This window comes from Corythoichthys intestinalis, chromosome 3 (assembly GCF_030265065.1).
Source record: "Corythoichthys intestinalis isolate RoL2023-P3 chromosome 3, ASM3026506v1, whole genome shotgun sequence".
In the NCBI taxonomy this organism is placed as follows: domain Eukaryota; kingdom Metazoa; phylum Chordata; class Actinopteri; order Syngnathiformes; family Syngnathidae; genus Corythoichthys; species Corythoichthys intestinalis.
In genome coordinates, this window is record NC_080397.1 from 2,899,131 (window position 1) to 2,920,028 (window position 20,898).

The 20,898-nt window shown below is 38.5% G+C and overlaps 1 protein-coding gene across 1 annotated transcript in view; it reads left to right on the forward strand.

Moving 5' to 3' along the window:
* The window catches only part of paip1 (poly(A) binding protein interacting protein 1), a 28,088-nt gene extending 17,263 nt beyond the window's left edge, over nucleotides 1–10,825 (forward strand). Inside the window, exons 10-11 of the mRNA XM_057832801.1 lie at nucleotides 17–101; nucleotides 10,116–10,825. Of these exons, the coding sequence (XP_057688784.1) occupies nucleotides 17–101; nucleotides 10,116–10,203 (173 nt within the window). The 3' untranslated portion in view covers nucleotides 10,204–10,825. The remainder of the gene's footprint in view (nucleotides 1–16; nucleotides 102–10,115) is intronic.
* Nucleotides 10,826–20,898: the final 10,073 nt, after the last annotated feature.

The window sequence follows — 20,898 nt, forward strand, 5'->3', positions numbered from 1 at the left end:
TGTTTTGCTTTCACAGAATATGCTGAGAAATACCAAGAGATCATGGAAAGGCAAGATTATTTCCATGAGTTTGGTGCAGAAAATGAAACTGAAAATGATGAGTAAGTACATGGATTATAATTGTTTTTCTTATATTACTTTGTATTAACACTGTCATTGCATACACGAAATTCAATATCCCAGAAATGGTTCCTTTGTAATTTATTCATGGAAAATATATGAATGCTAAAATACTAATTCATTCTCATGTTTTGATAGTTAATTACAAATACCTTATAAATTATTCAAACCAATTTGATCAATGAATTTGTAATAATCTTTGTGTAGAGATGTCCAAATTACAGCTGCCACAATCTTACAATCAAATTCATCAAGAATTATTTAGATACTTGATAAAATGTTTAGAGACTTTCTTCATCTAAAAAAATTCAAATCCTCTTTTTTTGAACCTCTCCATTCATAGCCATTGACAGCAATAGATGTCTAATCTATTTTGGCTAAATGGATTGGATGTCTACAGCTATCAGTGGCAAGCAAAGAGATAATAGTAAATTTTCTTTCATGTTTTCATGTTTTAAATCTAACTTTTCTTATGAACAAACAAAAAAAAAAACATTTTTTTTTTTCGTCAATGTTTTAAAATTGTATTAATTTAGAGAATATTTTACATAAAAGAAATAGGGGGAAAAGAGTAAATATTCTCCTTTTTATATATACCGTATTTTCCGCACTATAAGCGGATCAGAGTATAAGACGCACCTTCAACGAATGGCCTATTTTAAAACTGTTTTCATATCATTATAAGGCGCTGTAGTAGTGGTTGGGGTTGCACTATATATCCACTACATGGAGCTACGCTCAAGGGAATGTCATGCCATCATAAAACAAGCAGCACCTGACTGCAATCAGCTGATTGCACTTGTAAAACCCCAGATTGGTGGAAAAACTGTCATCATCTTGTCTAGTTGGAATAAAATCCTGCACCCACAGTGGGCCTTTGAGGACCGGGTTGGAGACCACTGATATACAGGATAGAACCGGGCGGTAAACCAAAAATTTACCGTTACCGAAATTCTTCACGATGATCGACGTCATTTTGACCATGTCGGTAAATTCGGTAATTTAATAAAACAAGAAAATATAGTCTTTTCATCCCGCTTTGACTCTGTGTTGTGCGGCTATGTTCATTCCCCTCTAAGAAAGCAGTCAGTGTGCTTACGTATGAAGTCACGTGGTTATCAGGAAATCAAACTAACAGAAGCCCGGTAGGCTAACGCTAGTGGCTAACGCTACAAGCAAACATGATAGAGTTGGGCTTAAAGGGTATGACAACACCTGGGGAAATGCTAATATTCCATCATTTATCCATAAACACATGCCTTTTGGATTCATATCATGCCACTTCGTGTAATTACACACATCGCAACACCAAGAAATTTATAGAAATTTGGATCGATTGTCAAGCTAAAAGGACCCGCTCACGAGATCCCGGAAATCTAGCATATTGTGTGCGTGACGTCACTACAAGGAAACAACCGGCTCAGTGCTTAGTACTGAATGGCGGCGATGATAGCGGACAATTTTGTTTCTAGTTGCAGCGACGAATCCGACGTAACAAACATTCGGCTAATGGTGACGAGTTATGAACCTTTCTTTGGTGTTTTGGGTTATCAATTTCAGCCCAAACGAAAGCCAATGCAGCCTAATGACAGGATCATTGAGAGGAGTAATCACACTGATGAAACACCGGCAACATCGTGTGGGAAACACCGAATGGTTTGTTTTGCATTTCTTTTTGTGAAGCTGATACACCGTGACCGCAAAATAATGTAATGTATAGAATAATTATAATTTATTGTGCTATCATAGGTTTTCGCTCTGCCAACAGACACAAATATGAATGGGATTCGAGGATTTGTTCTATATATTTTACAAGTGATAATTTATACATGTGTCCAGTCCTATATCCAATGCGTGATATGTTTTTATTATAAAAGAGTACTCACTCTGGCCATTTCGAGCTTGGCTGCTCCGCTCCTTTGGTTAGCCTGGGGTGGTCTCATCAGAGCCAGTCGTCTTCTTTCTTGGTATCTCGGGACATTTAGGTGGCTGCTCGTGTTTGGTGGCTGCTTTCATCAGCAATTTCTTAGCAAAACCTGATTTCATTTGTCCATAGTTCGAATAGCTTTCAGGTGTAAAATGCGCACCACACAAAACCGTGCCGGAGGCTGGGTCTGCCCTCTTAGTTTTAGCCCTCTTAGCACGGAGGAACTTTACTCATTGTCTGTGTAGTCCAGCTCTTTTTCTCGCGTTCGGGAACTCATGGGTACTACATTGCGACAAATGGCTATTTGTAGACCACATAGCATGACAGGTTTGAACCATTTTAGCGATTTTTTTGATAAAACACGAACGCAACTCTCTCGTCGATAAACAACGATTGCACCTGCCTCGACCTTTCGTTTCCTTGCTATGACGTCTCCGCCCCATTCGGCTGTTTCCGGAATACTTTCGGAAATGTTGGTAATTTTCGATCTATTTTCGATAATTGCTCATGAATGCGATTTATTTTTTGTTAACATTATTGATATTTGTTATCTTGCCACATAACGGTTCTATTTATATCTCACAGCCCCTTAGTGTTTTAATACCCTTTAAGGGAGCTTCGCCAAACTTTCACCCGACATTAAGTAGACTCTTGGCGGCTTCTAGACGGGCTTTCACCCGCTGTCCACCTTGGTTCTCACGATTTCAGGAGAGTGTGCTTTCAGTGCTCTCTACTGGTAGCCAGGCCACAGGCTAACGTTAGCGGCTAATGCTCAGGGTACCCGCGGGTTATTAAAAGTATTAAAAAGGCATTGAATTTAGTTTTCCATTATTAAAGGTATTAAAAGTATTAAATTAGCTGTCGTAAGTCTGGAATTTTTTCACCCTGGTTTTAGTTTTCAAGAACATCTCAGTGCAACCTAAATTATATCTGTGACGGGTTTTTTTGGGGGGGTTTTTTAATCCATAACGAAGATGACTCGTAGAATTTTTACGATGCACTGCACCTCGTGCGTGCGCGCCGTTAGCATCAAACATCACAACAGCAGGCAATCGCACAGTACCAGGCCCGCAGTGGCTAATCGGGAGAACCGGGACAGTTCCCGGTGGGCCGGCCTGACGTTTGAGCCGGTCGTAATACACATTTTTAACAAAGCTTTCAGTTAAACTATTTACTAACGGCATCACGCAACCCCGCTTTGCGCGATAAATTGTGGCCCTTCTAGCATTCCGTAGTTTGAAATTCAATACCCCGCAACAGGCTCCCTCTCATTCTCCAATGCTGCCAGCTCTGCCTCTGGGAAGGAGTATCATGATATCATCCTGTTGACTTGATTCTGGAAAAACTTAATTTTGGGTTTTAATGGCCGAAATGGGGCACGTTGAGGCAGCATGACGAGCGTGAACCTGTCTGGCTGTTGGCGCGACCCATTATCGTTGTTTTTGAGCACGTTTGGATAAAAGTACAGTGATAAACCGTAAATGAACATGCAGAATGAAACATTTTTCATGAGAGCACCACTAAAACTTCCACCATGGAGGCTCCAGGCACTATTTTTGGGCACAAAGACAGAGGATTGGGGTGAAATCCACGTTCTCAGGCAAAACATAAGTTGGGCATTTTAACCCAAAACATTGCACTCTGAGGTGGACTGATGAGCGTGAACTACCCTGAAATACACAGGTGTCTGAACTGTATAAGTGCATTGGGAGACAGCCGTTTTAGTGAGTTCATTTATACTTTCAATCAATCATTCAAAAAATGAATATGATGAAAAGCTTCAGTTTTGTACACACTTGCCACACGTGTAATTCAAAACACCTGCAAAAGGTTCCTCATTCTTTAAAAAGTCAGTCTAATATAAGATAAAATTATAGCTAGTACCCCAAAAATAAAATGGTAACTTCACACAGAACCTGCGCTTGAGCCCTTGATCTCAGAACTGTCAGTAGACATGCTCACAAGTTATTTGGGGAAAAATTCATATTTGGTTCATCTTTACAAGTGTAAAGGAAAACTTTTCTTGTTTCTAATGAGGCTTAAATTTGATGAACTCCTGTGCTAATAGGTGTATTTAGAAATTGAAATATATAATTTATGCATTTTAAAAAATCGCAAGTTTACTATTGACAGCATGCGATTGGTCGCGATTTTAAAAAATTAATCGCTTGACAGCACGATTATTATTACAATTTTTTAATAAGGTAGGTCATGACATAAAGAGGGCCGGTCTGTGGCACAAAACTTTGTTTTAATTGTATCTTCAATAAATGTGCATTCTTTTGTCAAACACACTTAGTAATTGAGGTTAAATTTGATGTTCAGTGCTTTATTTTTTTTTTTATATGATTCAATATTATCTAAATAATGGGTGCGAGAAAAGTATTAATTTTCAGTTGAAATGGCATTAAAAAAGGTCGTAAAAGTCCTGAATTTAGATTTATCAATCCTGGGGGGACCCTGATGCTACAAATGAACGTGATTGAGTCGGATAGCCGCTCTAACCTTATCGAAACAGCTGAAATTAATGAGTGGACGGGGCACGGACTGCATCTAGCAATCATTATGCCGCGTTATTTTGTATCTGTGTGTGTTTGTGATTTCTCTGATAGCTTTTATGATGGTAAAGCACTCAGCATAAATTATAATCCAACAGTGAAGCCTATATATAATATGACTGTTTAATGGCCACAGCTATTTTTCTGTATGTGCTTGATTTATTTTGCCATCATAAAATCTTAAATATTTCATTGGAAATAGGGCAATATAGCTTTAATGCGGTTGTGTCTGTGTGGGTGGTGGATGTGTGTGTGCATGTATTAAAAAATGCTCTGGGGGGGGGGAAAAACTGAAACCTTGACGTAAACACTTGTGTTGAGTACTTATGTCACAGCAGCCATTACCAATACGTGTTCTGTTTGAAGTAGGTCTGCAGCTATCGAATATTTTAGTAATCGAGTAATCGACTGAAAATTCTATCGAGTAATCAGATAAAACAAATATATTTTTAGGTGAAGAGCTATTATAAATATACATGAGAAAACAAGACATTTCATCTAATCTTGAACAATTTTCAGCCAGTCAATGTCTTTATTTCCGATGTATATTGTTGAAAACAGCCAACAATTGCATCTCAGATTTAAAAAAGACTAATTCACTGCTTTCACTCAAAAAACCTTTAGATCTCATTAAAAAAAAAATATATATATATATATATATATATACATATATATATATATATATATATATATATATATATATATATATATATATATATATATATATATATATATATATATATATATACCTAAAAATGACGTTACGCTGGATAACACACATCACTTAAAAGTTAGGATTTTTTCCCCACGTTTCAATTGAATTTCTATTTGTGGCAAGCCATTTTTAAGTTCTAGTTAAGTTTTAAGTTCGTCTAAACTGTAAGTCCTGATAGGATTTTGAGTTTTTGCAGTGTTCAAAATAAATGTATGATACTGGGTGTATTGGAGCACATTAGGGACCAGTGTTTTATCCAGCAATGACTACTGAGCTAAAATTGATAGTTAGCATTATTGAGTTTTTATTTTACACCCTCATCACTCCACAACGCTATGTTATGTTAAAGCCTGTATGTAAGACACGTTAGCCACGCATCGAAAGTGGTCATAATTAATAGAAACCTAGCCCTCCACAGGGCTAACGTTACGTGGGCTAGTGACAGTAATGTTCATCTTATTTATTAGCGCTTAGCGGTCTTTATTAGCGCTTAGCGCTCTACTGCTTTAAGATGGCGGCTGTTTACTAACGCTGCCCAGACGCGGCCGAGTCTGTCATTTCGCATCTCAATCAACATACATGTGATCTCTATGAGACTCATCAGACGCTACCTGTTACCAACATAGCATCGTGCGGGCGAGTATTTAGCAACGACGGCGTCGTTTGTAGCGGTTGTCGGCTGCAGTAAGTTTTTTTTTTTTTTTTGCTTCTTCCTCTATGCACGTGACATCAGCGCGTTGTCCCGCATTAAAAGTAGTCCGAGCAAAACGTGATGCTTAGAGCTGTCAAAATAAACGATTACTCGAGGTGAATAAAATTACTCGGATCAGTTTTTAAACTCGAGTTACTCGAGTTGCTCGAGTATTCGTTTCAGCTCTAGTTTGAAGTGTACTGTTAAAGCTGTAAGTCATTTTTGTTACAATGACATGTTTGCACAGTCTTCGTATTGATTTTTATAATGTACATTTTTCAAGTCATACAAGCTGTTATACATGTTCACACTAGAATTCTTATTGTTTATGTAACGGGTACACAGAACGTGTATCCGTTGTAGCACGTGGAAACCTCCCCGCCGATTCCTTCATGTAAGGACGCTAACGGCTGCGCCGTTGGCTCGAGCTTTATTGGCGCCGACTAGAATTCGTCGCGGCGTGCGGGTTCGCGTCCCAGCTTAGTCAGAGGTGGGAGCGGAACGCGGGGCGGCACAGATCAGACTCGGGTTACAAATGGGGGCTCGTCCGGGATCGGCAGCGAAGGTTTCGGGGGGAGAGTGTAACGGGTACACAGAACGTGTATCCGTTGTAGCACGTGGAAACCTCCCCGCCGATTCCTTCATGTAAGGGCGCTAACGGCTGCGCCGTTGGCTCGAGCTTTATTGGCGCAGTGGTTACCGAACTTGCCTGCCGACTAGAATTCGTCGCGGCGCGCGGGTTCGCGTCCCAGCTTAGTCATAGGTGGGAGCGGAACGCGGGGCGGCACAGATCAGACTCGGGTTACATTTACAAGAAGTTTTTATATACTTAATGTTTAGACTGCATGTGCATAGGCATGTGCCGGTTTAATGTTTAGACTGCATGTGCGTAGGCATGTGCCGGTTACCGGTTTCACGGTTTACCGTGGTGTGAAACATCGCGGTTTCAAAACCACTGAAATTTTCCGTCAGACCGTAGTACGGTATTCGCCATTTTTCATATGTCAAAAATGCAGCCACAAGTGACTTGGCGCGGCAGCGCTAACCCCCTCCCATTTGTTGCTGTGTGTGAAAGTGACGCTATCGGCTAGACAACCAGTGAACCCAAAAACAAATACTCCAAACATAAGGCGTACTTTTCTTCAATTTATTAAGCTCTCAAATCGTGGTAAGTGGAATATACAAAATGAATACATTTAAAACGTTGTACAATTGTATTTTTCCATGTGCGAGTAGCTTCAACAGATTAGCACCCTGAAAAGTTCGCCAAAAACAAACACACATTTTCCTTTCAAATTCAATATATAAACTAACTAAAAGCTTACAAAGATGAATGTTAGCCTAGGCTTAGCTGGGAGAGCAACTTCATCGAGTGTTACAGCCGCAGAGTGAGAAAACAAGCTCGATTCGCTTGAATGAAGGGGAAAAGGGGATAGCATCACTAATTGCGAAAGATGCTCTTGTCCTCAGCACAAATCCACGTTCGCTGGATCAAGGAGAGGTCTCACTCCCAATGTATTTTTTTTTTTTTTTTTTTTTTTTTTAAGATGAAACCTTTCCACAACAATATTTACACTTAAAACTAACTTATACATTTTTAACTAACTTATTAACCTATGAATTTTCTGTTTTTTAACACATAGGCATGACATCATGTAGACTAGAGCTGACACAGTGGCTGAAAATGGCGAAACTTCACTTGAGCTTTTCCACCCTCAAAACAAAGTCATGCAGTAGAATTTTTTAAAAATTTTATTCAGAAGTGTTTTTACTTTTTTTATAGAAATGATTTCGTTCTTGCTCTAATCTTGAGCAACTTGAGCTGTGTCTGTGGCTGTGTTATATTTATTTTAATTTTATTTAAAATATATATATTTTTTTATTGATAATTTATTTTAACAATATATTCATGTTCCATTTTGCAACTATGTTCTCAAAAAAAAAAAAAAAAAAAAGTGTTCAATGGGGAAAAAAATGTTTTTTTAACCCTTACATCTCAAAATAACACATTTTGGAGCTATAATTGCAATACCGTGATACCGCGGTATTTTTGCCCACGGTTATCGTACCGTCAAAATCTCATACCGGCACATACCTACATTTGCGATTGCTAAATTGAAAGCTGGTAAATAAATTTAACGAGAAATGGTTAATTTGTATTTCATGCATTAGTTCAGATTTTCAAATTATATAACAATCCGCTTGGGCGAATTTATCGTCATTTATCGTTATCGAGGTAAATTTGCTCAATTTACCGTGATACGTACTTAAGGCCATATCGCCCAGCCCTAATACAGGGTGACCCCCCTCAAAAAAAAAGGCGAACTTTTTAACAATTCAATAAAACTAAGAGTGATGAAAAAAAAAGTATGTATATATATAGAGAGAGAAATATATATATATATATATATATATATATATATATATAATATATATATATAGGAATTGAAACCTTAAATTATGCCAATTAAGAAACAATGATGGAATTTTCACTTTTTTTGAAATGGCGTCCTCTTGTACGAATGCAATCTTGAAATCTGCTGCTGACATTCCTCATTGCTTCCTTATCTGTGCTGGAATACTGTCGATTTCATCCTGATCTCACCATGGTTACTAAAATGGCATATTGTTTACTTGCTCAAGGTCAATGTGTTGCAATGCTGCCACTGGCTCATCATGTCTGCTAATATGCAAAAAAAAAATATATATATATAATTTTTTTAAATAATTATGAAGTTGTCAACAACAGATTTCAAGAATGCATTCATGCAGAAGGACACCATTTAAAGGACTTAATTTTTAAGTGTAAATTCCATAATCAATCTTAAATGGTATGTTTTAAGGTTCCCATTATTATGACTAAAATATTTTCTTCCATCACTCTTGGTTTTATTGGATTGTTAGATTCTTCCATCACTCTTGGTTTTATTGGATTGTTAGAAACTTGTTTTTGGGGTCTCCCGGTTGTTGTAGTTGTAGTAGCTTTATCATCCGCTAGATAGAGCTACGCTCAAGGGAATGTCGTGATTAACCAAAATTGATCCATATGCAGGTAGTCCCTGGGTCACGAAGTGCTTGACTTAAGTGATTTGGACTTTGCGAAGCCGGAGTCTTTTCCGCCGTTTTGTCTCCAGTTGTTTGGGTTTTTTTTCTAGTTGCGCAAACAGTACCTTATTTTGTACTTTACTAATATATGTTCTGTCCTCATTAAATGTGAAGTTGTTTAGCTTGATAGACAGCAAACAAAGCAATTCTGTTTTTTGAGGCTTTTTACTCCCTTCACTTTTGACAAATTGTAAAGCTGCTATCCACATATGTTCAAAACGACACGTGTTTTAACAATAAAACACTTGACACAAAACAATTGGCGTTCAAATGTCTATCTAGTCTCATCGATATGTAAATTAAGTAGATTAAATTAGCCTAATTTGCCTAACAAAAGACCGCTAGCTTAATTCTCAGAACAAATCGCTCGCACAAACTCCACAAACTGTCGCTCTAAACTTGATTACAAATGCATACACAAACATATTAGCTGAAACAATTACAGCCTCATGTGGCCAAACCAGAGCGCAGCTTTATCCATGACGAGTCTGCTCTTCAGTCATACAAGGCGACAGTCCAGCCAGACCTAACGCTGCCACCAGAGGGCAGTGTATCCTCCATCATTAAACAAAATACAATACTTTTGGACTTTTTGGATAGTTATTTTGAGATGTAGGGTACTTAAAGAGTTAATCCCGACTTAAGCAAAAATTCGGGTTACGTCGCCAACGTAGGAATGGAACTCGTTCGTAACCCGGGGACTACCTGTATAAGGCGCATCTGATTATAAAGCCTACTGTCGGCTTTTGTGAAAATGGAAGGCTTTCAGGTGCGTGTTATGGTGCGGACAATACGGTACTTTTTATGTTTTTGTTTTTTTTACATTTTTATTTTTTTGTTTTCATTTACAAAAACGTGCTTTAAACTAATATTCTGATCCATGAAGTGCTCGATGAAAGCAGAAAGATTGATATTTATCAAAATGAGAGCTTTAGAACATAGTATTTCTAGTCCATCCTTTTTCAGAGCATCTTTTTTTGTCTCCTGTAATGTTCCCAGGTACGACTTTGACGACGAGATGGACCCTGAGATCGAAGAAGCCTATGAGAATTTCTGTTTAGAGTCGGAGAGGAAACGACAGCAATGACACTGAGGCCCTGCTAAGTCCTTTATCGTAAAGTTGTGAAGCAAAACAAGCTACTGTCACATAGCCTCCAAATATTTGTTTACTGTAAAGAAAAAGCATTTTATCAAAGCTGTTAAAATATAGCTGCACTTAGGCCACTTGTTTCCACTTAGAGCAGAAAGCCGACAATCGATGGGAAAGTTTAAAAGAAAAAAAAATCCTTGTTCCTGAACGCTTCATTTATTTTATTTTTTTTTAGAATCATCTTTTAGCTGTCTTGAAACTAGTTTAAACTCAAAATAACTTCCTAGGGTGATTGAGTGCTGTGGCGTTTTTTTTTTTTTTTTTTTTTTTTTTTTTTTTGTCTCCCCCCCCAAAGTATTACCAATTTGTTGAAAGTGCCCAAGTCTTGTTGAGCCTCAAAAATCTAATGTATACATTTATCTGGGGGTGAAAAATCCACAATTTTGGCCTAGTTCGTTGGCTCATATCAGATGCGTTCAGCATATATTGTTCTCTGAGGCTCAGACCGTTCATCAGCAATTCACGAAGGCTGTATAAAGGAATTTTGTTTTGTAGTGTGCGTTTATTGTTTATAGTATTGTTTGCCTGCAATAAATCTTTATAATGTCATTGACATTTTGTTAAATTGTGTTGTTTATTTTAAAAGGTTTTTCTTTTGCCATGATGTCTATATTCACAGTGTCTTTGATTCCACTAATACCATTATCTGTGATGCTTATATCTGGAAAGCAATGGCTTCACCAGTAATTCAAGACATGTGATCTTTCTTTATCTACCCCACTCACTTGTTAACCCCACTTGGTGTTTTATTTACCTTCTGTAACGGATTTCAAACTATTTCCTTCTGTAAAAACAATTTGTGGCGTTCTTTGTTGGCAACTGAACTCAAAATTGCTGTAGAGTTAACAATTACACGTAATGTTTTGAAAGAATGCATAATTACATTTAAAAAATGGTATTGATAAAGTAATTACAGAAAATTAAATCGAAAAATACAGCTAAAAATGCTAAAATACAAAAAAAAGTAAATGTAGTAAATGTTTGTTTTAATATTTCCCCAAAGAGTTCCACGTCTTGCACTCTGCGTTACTTTTCCTTTATGGGTAACAGCTGTCTTCCCGAATCTACGACGTCTGTGCGGCTGGTCCCTGTCATCAAGGATAAAGCAGGGAAACGGCAGCTCGGACAACTATAGACCAATTGCCCTTGCTAGTGTTCTTTCTAAGGTATTTGAACTCATTAGAGAGAATTAATACATGAATAAGCTCTACAGATAATTAGTTTGGTTTTAAATCTAGGCATGGCACAGACGTGTATGTTTTAAAAGAATTGGTCAATACCTATATAAGGAAAAACTTAGGTTCATGTGCTTCCAAAGCCTTTGACTATGTGAACCACGGGAAGTTGTTTAGGAAATTAAGCCAAGCAGGGGTTCCCAATGATATCATAAGAATTCTTTTAAATTGGTTACTCATCATCAGGTTGAACTATTGTAACACACTCCTCATCGGGATCCCTGGCAAGAGCCTACAAAGGCTCCAGTATGTCCAGAACAGCGCTGCCAGGGTCCTGATGAGGGTGCGTAAACATGAGCACATCACCCCCATTCTTCACACCCATCACTGTCTACACGGTGTAACCCCCACCTATCTCACTGAACTCCTCACACCAAATACTTCAGCCAGAACCCGGTCAGGCTAACTTCACCGTCTACTCACGCCCAGTAGTGACGGGATCTGTCGTTCACTTGAGTAAACGAATCCATTCCGGTTCGTTCAGTAAAAAGATTCGTTCAAACGAATCGTTCAACGAATCGTTCGCCCCCCCCTCATCTCCCTCCCCGCCCAAATGAATCGTTCGGTTAGTGAACGGGAAGTGACGTTGCCAAACGAATCACCAAAGACCGCTTCGCAGTATAACTGAACGGGAAGTGACATTGCTTGGTCCCTCCCTCTCTTGCACATTGACCACTCGTCGTAGTTTCAGAAATGAGTGACAGGCGATATCATTCTGCTTACACAGACAGCCTCGTCTCCCTCCCGCTGCTGCAAAAGCGAGGGAGAACTTCCGCGTCGTCTGTCCTAGTTCTATGGGCTCAAAGTCATGGCTCGTGCTTGCATTTCGATTTAGGACACGGTTAAACATTTTCCTTTTGTGAGGGGAGTAGGGGGCGGGGGCGCACGGACTTTCTTTAGCAGGTTCTTGATCACACATACATATACAGCATGTTTGCTGTCACGAAAATAAAAATACATCGAAAGTTTAATTTCTAAATATGGAACGACCAACACATCATATTTACCTCTCGCTCTGTTGTATTTTTGTTTTTTATTATTAAGATGATCGTATTGAATTTTTGCACTGGTATTAATAAATAAAATCCGGTCAGCTCCCCTGTCGTCCCCGCATCTCAGGTCGTCAAATGCTGACGAGAAATAATTGTTTGCTCTTTATGATGTCGCCTTTCTACTCTCATTAGTCTGTTAAGAAAAATGTAGACATATTGCGACATCTCCTGTGTCCGCCCGCTTTGTTTTTGGGCGCTTGAGTAGCACATGATGGACGGATTGACATAATTTGTCAAACCAACCGACACCCTCTGACACGAAAAAAAAAAATAAAACACTCGGAAAAAATTGACATGTATATACAGTTTCATTGCAAATCAGTATTATGGTGATCATACTAAATATTTTTTTTTTTTCTGTGCACATATGAGGTAAATATCGCTGCCATGAAGCCTCCATATAGTGACAGTTCTCTGCCCGCTTCACTGCCGTCACGCGACCGCAGCTCAGCTTTTGCTTGCCTCGTAGGTACGCGTGTTTTAAATTACTGTAAATTTGATAGTATATAGTCATAGGTACAGTCCCGAGTCTGTTGAGAAAAGTAGAACACTAAACCATGCTCGCTAGATTTGTGTGGTGTTTTTGTCTGTTTGAGCAGCATTTGATAGGCTCCACGTTAACAAATATGTGACAAAGTCATTTCCTTTCATTTTATGACTCGTACACCGCATAGTCATTACTGGAAAGTCAAGTTAGCAGCAAGCTAGGTCAGGAACCGGAGGACCGAATCACTGAACGGGAAGTGACAAAACTCAGTCTTTCCCCCCTGCCTGCATGCTGGCTGCTTATTGGCCACACGTGGAAATGAGTGACAGACGCCTTGATTCTGTTTCCGCTCCCTCCCCTGCCCGCGATGAAGCTGGCGTCTGATTGGTCGTGTGCGATGTCAGAAGACGCTGCCGCTTGCTCAACGCCCTCCCACGCAGCGAACAAGCGCCACCAACTTCATAGAACGAATCAGTGTAGATGGTGATTAGTTCGGTCTCGTTCACCCAAACAATTCGTTCAAAAAGAACGAATCGTTCGCGACCGATACAACACTACCGCCCAGGACTCTGCTCAAGACTATGGGCGACAGGGCCTTTGCAGCTGCTGCTCCCCGTCTGTGGAACGCTCTCCCAGACCACCTCAGAGCCCCGCAGACAGTGGATGCATTTAAAAAAGGACTAAAAGCTTACCTTTTTCAAAACGCTTACTCTGGCTAATTTTATCTGATTTGTATCTGATCTGATCTGTGTTTCTGTCTTTGCTTTTATTCTTTTATTCTTAGTTGTTGTTTTTTTTTTTTTTTTTTTTTTTTTACATGGTAATGTGCACTTTGAGATCTGTTTTTCAAATGTAAAGTGCGTAAGGAATAAAATGTATTATTATTATTATTATCAAACTATGCAGGTGAAGTGGGACAGCTGAATATCTGCCCACTTCCAAGTTAGGATTCTCCCCTGTCTGACTCCATTGCTATCTACAATTTTATTCGATTTTTATATGAATGAATGAACTGTCAGAGCTGTTAAGTAAGTGTAAAACTGGCTGCATGGTTGGTGGTGAACCATCTGATAATAGTGTATGCAGATTGTGTGCTACTTAGTCCAAGCTCAGCTGGTCTGCATCAGCTACTCAATGTGTGTTTCGGGTATGGGGAGCTATAAAACATAAAATACAATGAATCAAAGAGTGTCATTATGATTTAAAGAACGAAAAAGGAGAAACGATTGGTTTTTCCCTAATTTTAAGTTGTCTGGTCAAGTTTTAAAGTCCTGTAGTCAGGTAAAATACCTTGGTCATATGCTCACCAGCACGCTGACCGACAACGAGGACATATTTCGACATACAGTGAGGAGAACAAGTATTTGATACACTGCCAATGGGTTTTCCAATTGTGAGTGTATCAAATACTTGTTCTCCCAACTGTATGTCTACTCTAAGCCAATGTTCTCTCCCGAAAATTTGGTCAGTGCTCTGATGAGGTCAAGCTCGCCCTTTTCAAGGCCTATTGTACTCCCCTCTACACTGTGCATCTGTGGTCAAATCATAATAAGACAAGTTTTCAGAGACTGCAAGTGGCGTGTCGAGTTCAAATACGAATCCTTAGGTAGACATTTATAACATTACCCAAAATAAGCAGAGAAGGCACTCAATTTGGTTGAAAAGCTTGCAAGGAGAAAGAGGAAGCTAATTAGCTTCAGCCATCGTTCTAACTGGCCCCTCCTTCACCTCACCTTTTATTTGGGATAGCCCTAGCAACTAGTGAGATGCCAACCCTACAGGGATGGGGAGCAAAGCGGGCGACACCTCTAGGAATTTGGTTGTCTATGTGTATCCATGTAGGTGGGATTAATACATGTGTGTCAGCATATTCCAGCAAAACAAAAACTGCTTTGTTTTGACCTTGGTAGGGCAAGAGTCTTCAAGGCTTCTTCAAGCAAAACATTCCCTCTTTGTAAGCGCAATAACCAAAGCATTTCTTCATTGCGGGCAGCAAAGCATTTCTTCATTGCGAGCAGCTATTGATTAGAACAATTATATAATAAACATCTCAATAACTATCACATCGAATACATTTCTTCAAGCACTAGCATGTGGCAAGTAATAAATTGCACCAATATGATTTCTTGAATGTCCCACACAGTTTAGATCTCAATGTCTGTGGCTTGTCCTTGACGGTGACCTGTGGAATCTGGGCTGCGTTAAACCGGTTAAAATGACAAGGCAGATTCAAATATGTCTATAGCTATCAATCACTACAATTTCTGTTTACTGCAATCAATCATGGAAAATATGATAGCAATCAATATTTTATTGTGAGCCTTCATTGGTAAAAAGCAAATATTTAATAACCTTTTAATAATTATCTTATCATGGCATACAATGACTCTTGTTGAAAAGGCCCAGGCCTCTGAAATGTTTGTAGCTGCTCAGGTGAATACTCTCTAGGCCCTCCTAAGGGTGCTGATGTTTAAATTTTAGTAGGTCACTTGGTGACCTAGTTTTGTATCACTGTTGTTTACCTCATTTTATTGTTATTTTGGTTTGGTTTGGTTTAATCCTATCCTTGTATTGTATGGTTGTGGCTTGGACCTTGAGTCTGTTAATAGCTCTATCTATCCATCCATCCATCCAATCTGTTACATAAAAAAAATTTTTTTTTAAATTTTTAAAACTTATTTTCTAAAGTGTCTTTTTTTTTGCAGCCCTCCAATTGGCTGGCACCCAATTCAGAGTATATAGACTGCCTACTACTCATAGCACCCCCCACGACCCAGCGGGGTAGATATATTTACTTTCAATTTTTATGTTCAGCTGCGGCGGAGAGAAGGCATGTTGTGCTGCACAAGTTCTGAAATAAATGAAAACCTGACGAAACTGGCGACTTTTTGGTTATGTTACAATCATAGTAATTGCCACTTGAACTTACAAGGACTGGCGAATGAAGGTCGGAAGAGGACCATCGAGATCGTAGACATTCTACGGCCGTATTTTCGAGCCAGTCCACAGATGCGCACACAATGCTTATGCTCATATATTTCTATCATTTCCATCTTCATTTCAATGGTAAGCCTCACCTTTTTCATTTTTTTCCCACCACCTGCACTAACATCCTTGGGAGCCATTTTGATTTCCCTCACAAGAAAATCCGCCGTGAAAACAAACTGCGGCGTTATCATAAATCGTCGTATTGCGAGCATGTCGGCTGATGTAGAAACAAATGGCGAGTCACATTTTACGTCGGATGTCGAAAGATCGTGTGTCGAAACGATTGTATGCCAATGTACCACTGTATTTTATTTTAAACAAGACGGCAGGCAATTAGAAGTGGGTTTGGAGCGCCCTCTGTTGGAAATTATATAGAATACCACTCAAGTTTGGAAAAGGAAAAGCTGGCGCATATTACAGTACAAATATGAGAGTAGTATTGTTGTACGTCTGCTTATTATTCATTTTAAATTTTAACTGTTGGGAAATATGCATAATGTGCAGTCGTATTTGAATATATGAAGACATTTATTCCATTACACACTACAACTGTGAACCACTGAAATACTTGTACTCGTGAAATGTGCTTACTACTGATCATATGAAGTAGCAAACACTACTGAAATGCTTAAACACAATATTGCAACCTTCTCCCACACAAAAATAAGTGTTAATCTACTGTAATACATATTTCAGTGAGCCTTTCAGTTGTGAAAATGGGCGAAAACGGTCCATTTTAAGTTTCAGTAGTGTAGCCTACATGTGCAGAGGAAAAAAATATACTTTTGATATGATCTGATAAGAAATGATCAATACACAACTGAAATAATTACACCAAACTTCTTAAATCCGTCCACACATACAGAATTCCATCTTTCAGTAGTGAGTAAATCTTCATCATTAAATCCAAACCGGCACCTCATATGCATGTATATGGGGCACCGTTTGTAAAGCAGCACATGCTGAAAATTACGTCAACATTTTCTCACATTTAGTGCCACACAGTGTTTAAAATGTGGTGTTAAAATTTTTAGAGTCACCTTTTTTTGCACATTTACAACATTATTTAGCAACCTAAATATTAATTTTTAAATAAGAAGTTTTGGACCTGAATGTTTAAATCCAGAATGAAATATTTAATTTAAATCTTAAATTTATATCCTATATCCTAAATGCTAAATCTGGAAACGGTTGGAACTAAATATTTAGTTTAATATGCAAATTCACATGACTGGAGACCGGAAGTAACAAAATAAAAGCTGGAGCACACAAAAGAAGTTTTGGACCTGAATGTTTAAATCCAGAACTAAACATTTAATTTAAATCTTAAATTTATATCCTACATCCTAAATGCTAAATCTGGAAACGGTTGGAACTAAATATTTAGTTTAATATGCAAATTCAGATGACTGGAGACGGAAGTAACAAAATAAAAGCTGGAGCACACAAAATACAATTTAAATAGTTTCTCCTAAATATGTATTTTACCTATATATTGTTAATATCACAATGACTCATGTCTAAGAGCAGACTGCCACCGTTGAGGAGGTTTTATTCATTTTCAAGCAACGTAATCAGACAGTCTGAGCATGGCCGTATTACGGACCGGGCCAGTGGGGCAGGCGCCCAGGGGTCCAGGGGGGAAATGGCAGTGTGTGATTTGGGACAGTACTAACCTGTCAAATTGCGTACTGTGCGACTCAAGTGCACTGCTTTATAGTACACCGCTTTGCAGTGCACCGAGAAAGTACTCGATTTGGGGCACATGGTTAATTTACGTGCGCAACCGCACATACTTGCAGCAGAACGATCAGAGCACTATGCACGATACTGATAGCGTTGCCAAAAACAAATCACCAAAAGTGGCTCTCTGAAATGTCACTAGATTAGGTCACAATGTTACTATGATGTCCTAACGTCACGGACGACTCACTGATCTCAAGAAAATGTGTTGACAATCCCAAAGGGTACAGTTTCAAGATCGGGGCTAATGTGCGGTGCTGCTTAACCATGAAATAAGCTTCTGGGGCCAGTGCAGATCTGAAGTTACATTGAAAAACAATGATTTTGAAACTCGAGAGAAAGAGTTTGTTTTTTTTAAGTCGCCAGATTCACTTTAAAAGTCGCTAAGTTGCTAGATGAGGTTTTAGTGGCCTGAAATGGCCAGAAGTCGCTAAATCTAGTGACAAAGTCGCTAAATTGGCAACACTGGATACTGGCGGTATCATGTAGGGGGCAGTCATTCTTATATTAAAACTTATCCTAGACTATCAGCTTTAACATCCAACACCCTATTAAAAGCTAATTGACATTTAAATTATATTATATTGTAATGTAGTTGTATTACCGTATTGGCCCGAATATAATGACAGTGTTTTTTGCATTGAAATAAAACTGAAAAAGAGGGGGTCGTCTTATATGGCGCCAGATATCATTGAAGCGATATTCTGTCATGATAGATCTCAGCTACTCTCAAATTTAAACAGTTTGCATTTTTTATTACAGTGTTTTTCCTTATTCAGATTTGTTTCAAGACTACAGTTACAGTTAGACTTCACTTTGATGGTTAATGCAGTTATTGCAATTTTGTTGTTTTATCACAATAGACTGGTTTATTTACATTTCAAAAACCAGAAGCCATTCATTTACGAATGTGATTGCACTTTAGTTTACATATTTAAATGTTCAGCTATTAAGATTTCAATGAGGCAAAATAACATGCTTTTTCTCTCAAATACATTCTTATGATCATTTGTTTCGGATGTACTGTAATTATTTTCTGTATAAAAATTAATTTGGTGTTCAAAAAGTCTTTTTTCAAACTTGAGTCTTGAAAAAGAGGGGGTCGTCTTATAATCAGGGCCGTCTTATATTCGGGCCAATACGGTATATACTATTATATATAATGGTGTACCTTAAGACTGAAAGCCATTGTAAGGGCTACTGTATTTTCAGTGAACAAATTTGGAAGTCTAAGTAGAATTCCGATATCGATTTTGCAATGGACTGAATGAGGGAATCAGCTTGACAACTTGCTTTGTATTCAACCCGTCAGCAGTTTAACATTCAACAGCCTTTTTAAAGGATTATATTATATTATATTATATTATATTATATTATATTATATTATATTATATTATATTATATTATATTATATTATATTATATTATATTATATTATATTATATTATATTATATTATATTAGTAGAAACAACACTGCACCTTCAAAGGCTCAAAGCCTTTTTAAAGGGTATGACACCTGGGGAAATGCTAATATTCCATCATTTATCCATAAACACATGCCTTTTGGATTCATATCATGCCACTTCGTGTAATTACACACATCGCAACACCAAGAAAATGATAGAAATTTGGATCGATTGTCAAGCTAAAAGGACCCGCCCACGAGATCCCGGAAATCTAGCATATTGTGTGCATGACGTCACTACAAGGAAACAACCGGCTCAGTGCTTAGTACTGAATGGCGGCGATGATAGCAGACAATTTTGTTTCTAGTTGCAGCGACGAATCCGACGTAACGAACATTCTTCTAATGGTGACGAGGAGAGTTATGAACCTTTCTTTGGTGTTTTGGGTTATCAATTTGAGCCCAAACGAAAGCCAATGCAGCCTAATGAAAGGATCGGCAACATCGTGTTGGAAACACCGAATGGTTTGTTTTGCATTTCTTTTTGTGAAGTGGATACACCATGACCACAAAATAATGTAATGTATAGAATAATTATCATTTATTGTGTTATCATAGGTTTTCGCTCTGCCAACACACAAATATGAATGGGGTTCGAGGATTTCTTCTATATATTTTACGAGCAATAATTTATACATGTGTCCAGTCCTATATCCAATGTGTGATATGTTTTTATTATAAAAGAGTACTCACTCTGGCCATTTCGAGCTTGGCTGCTCCGCTCCTTTGGTTAGCCTGGGGTGGTCTCATCAGAGCCAGTCGTCCTCTTTCTTGATATCTCGGGACATTTAGGTGGCTGCGCGTGTATGGTGGCTGCTTTCATCAGCAATTTCTTAGCAAAACCTGTTTTTATTGTCCATAGTTCGAATAGCTTTCAGGTGTAAAATGCGCACCACACAAAACGGTGCCAGAGGCTGGGTCTGCAAAAGTAGCCCTCTTAGCATGGACGAACTTTACTCATTGTCTGCGTAGTCCAGCTCTTTTTTCTCACGTTCGGGAACTCATGGGTACTAGATTGCGACAAATGGCTATTTGTAGACCACATAGCAAAACACGAACGCAACTCTCTCGTCGATAAACAAACGATTGCACCTGCCTCGACCTTTCATTTCCTTGTTATGACGTCTCCACCCCATTCGGCTGATTCCGTAATACTTTCGGAAATGTTCGTAATTTTCGATCTATTTTTGATAATTGCTCATGAATGCGATTTATTTTTTTGTTAACTTTATTAATATTTGTTATCTTGCCACATAACGGTTCTATTGATATCTTGCAGCTCCTTAGTGTTTTAATACCTTTTAAAAGGCTTAAGCATTTCCACCCGCCTTTTCTAAGGCTATTTGCCTCGTATTGTAAAATTGGTTGAATTCACTCTCCCTTCTTGCAATAGAATCAGAGTTTGTTCGACAGCTCAACTTTGATGAGTTAGTGGACGACTTTGCAAGAAGGAAGAGCAAAAATAAACTTTTGTAGGATCCGTAGGTATGGTAGGTTGGCAGGGGTGGGGGCCTTGCAAACTCCTGGCCCTGGAGCCCAGACCCCCCATAATCCGGCCCTGAGTCTGAGCTGCTCCACCAGCTTTTATTTTGTTACTTCCGGTCTTGTGAATTTGCATGTTAAACTAAATATTTAGTTCCGACCTTTTCCTGATGTAACATT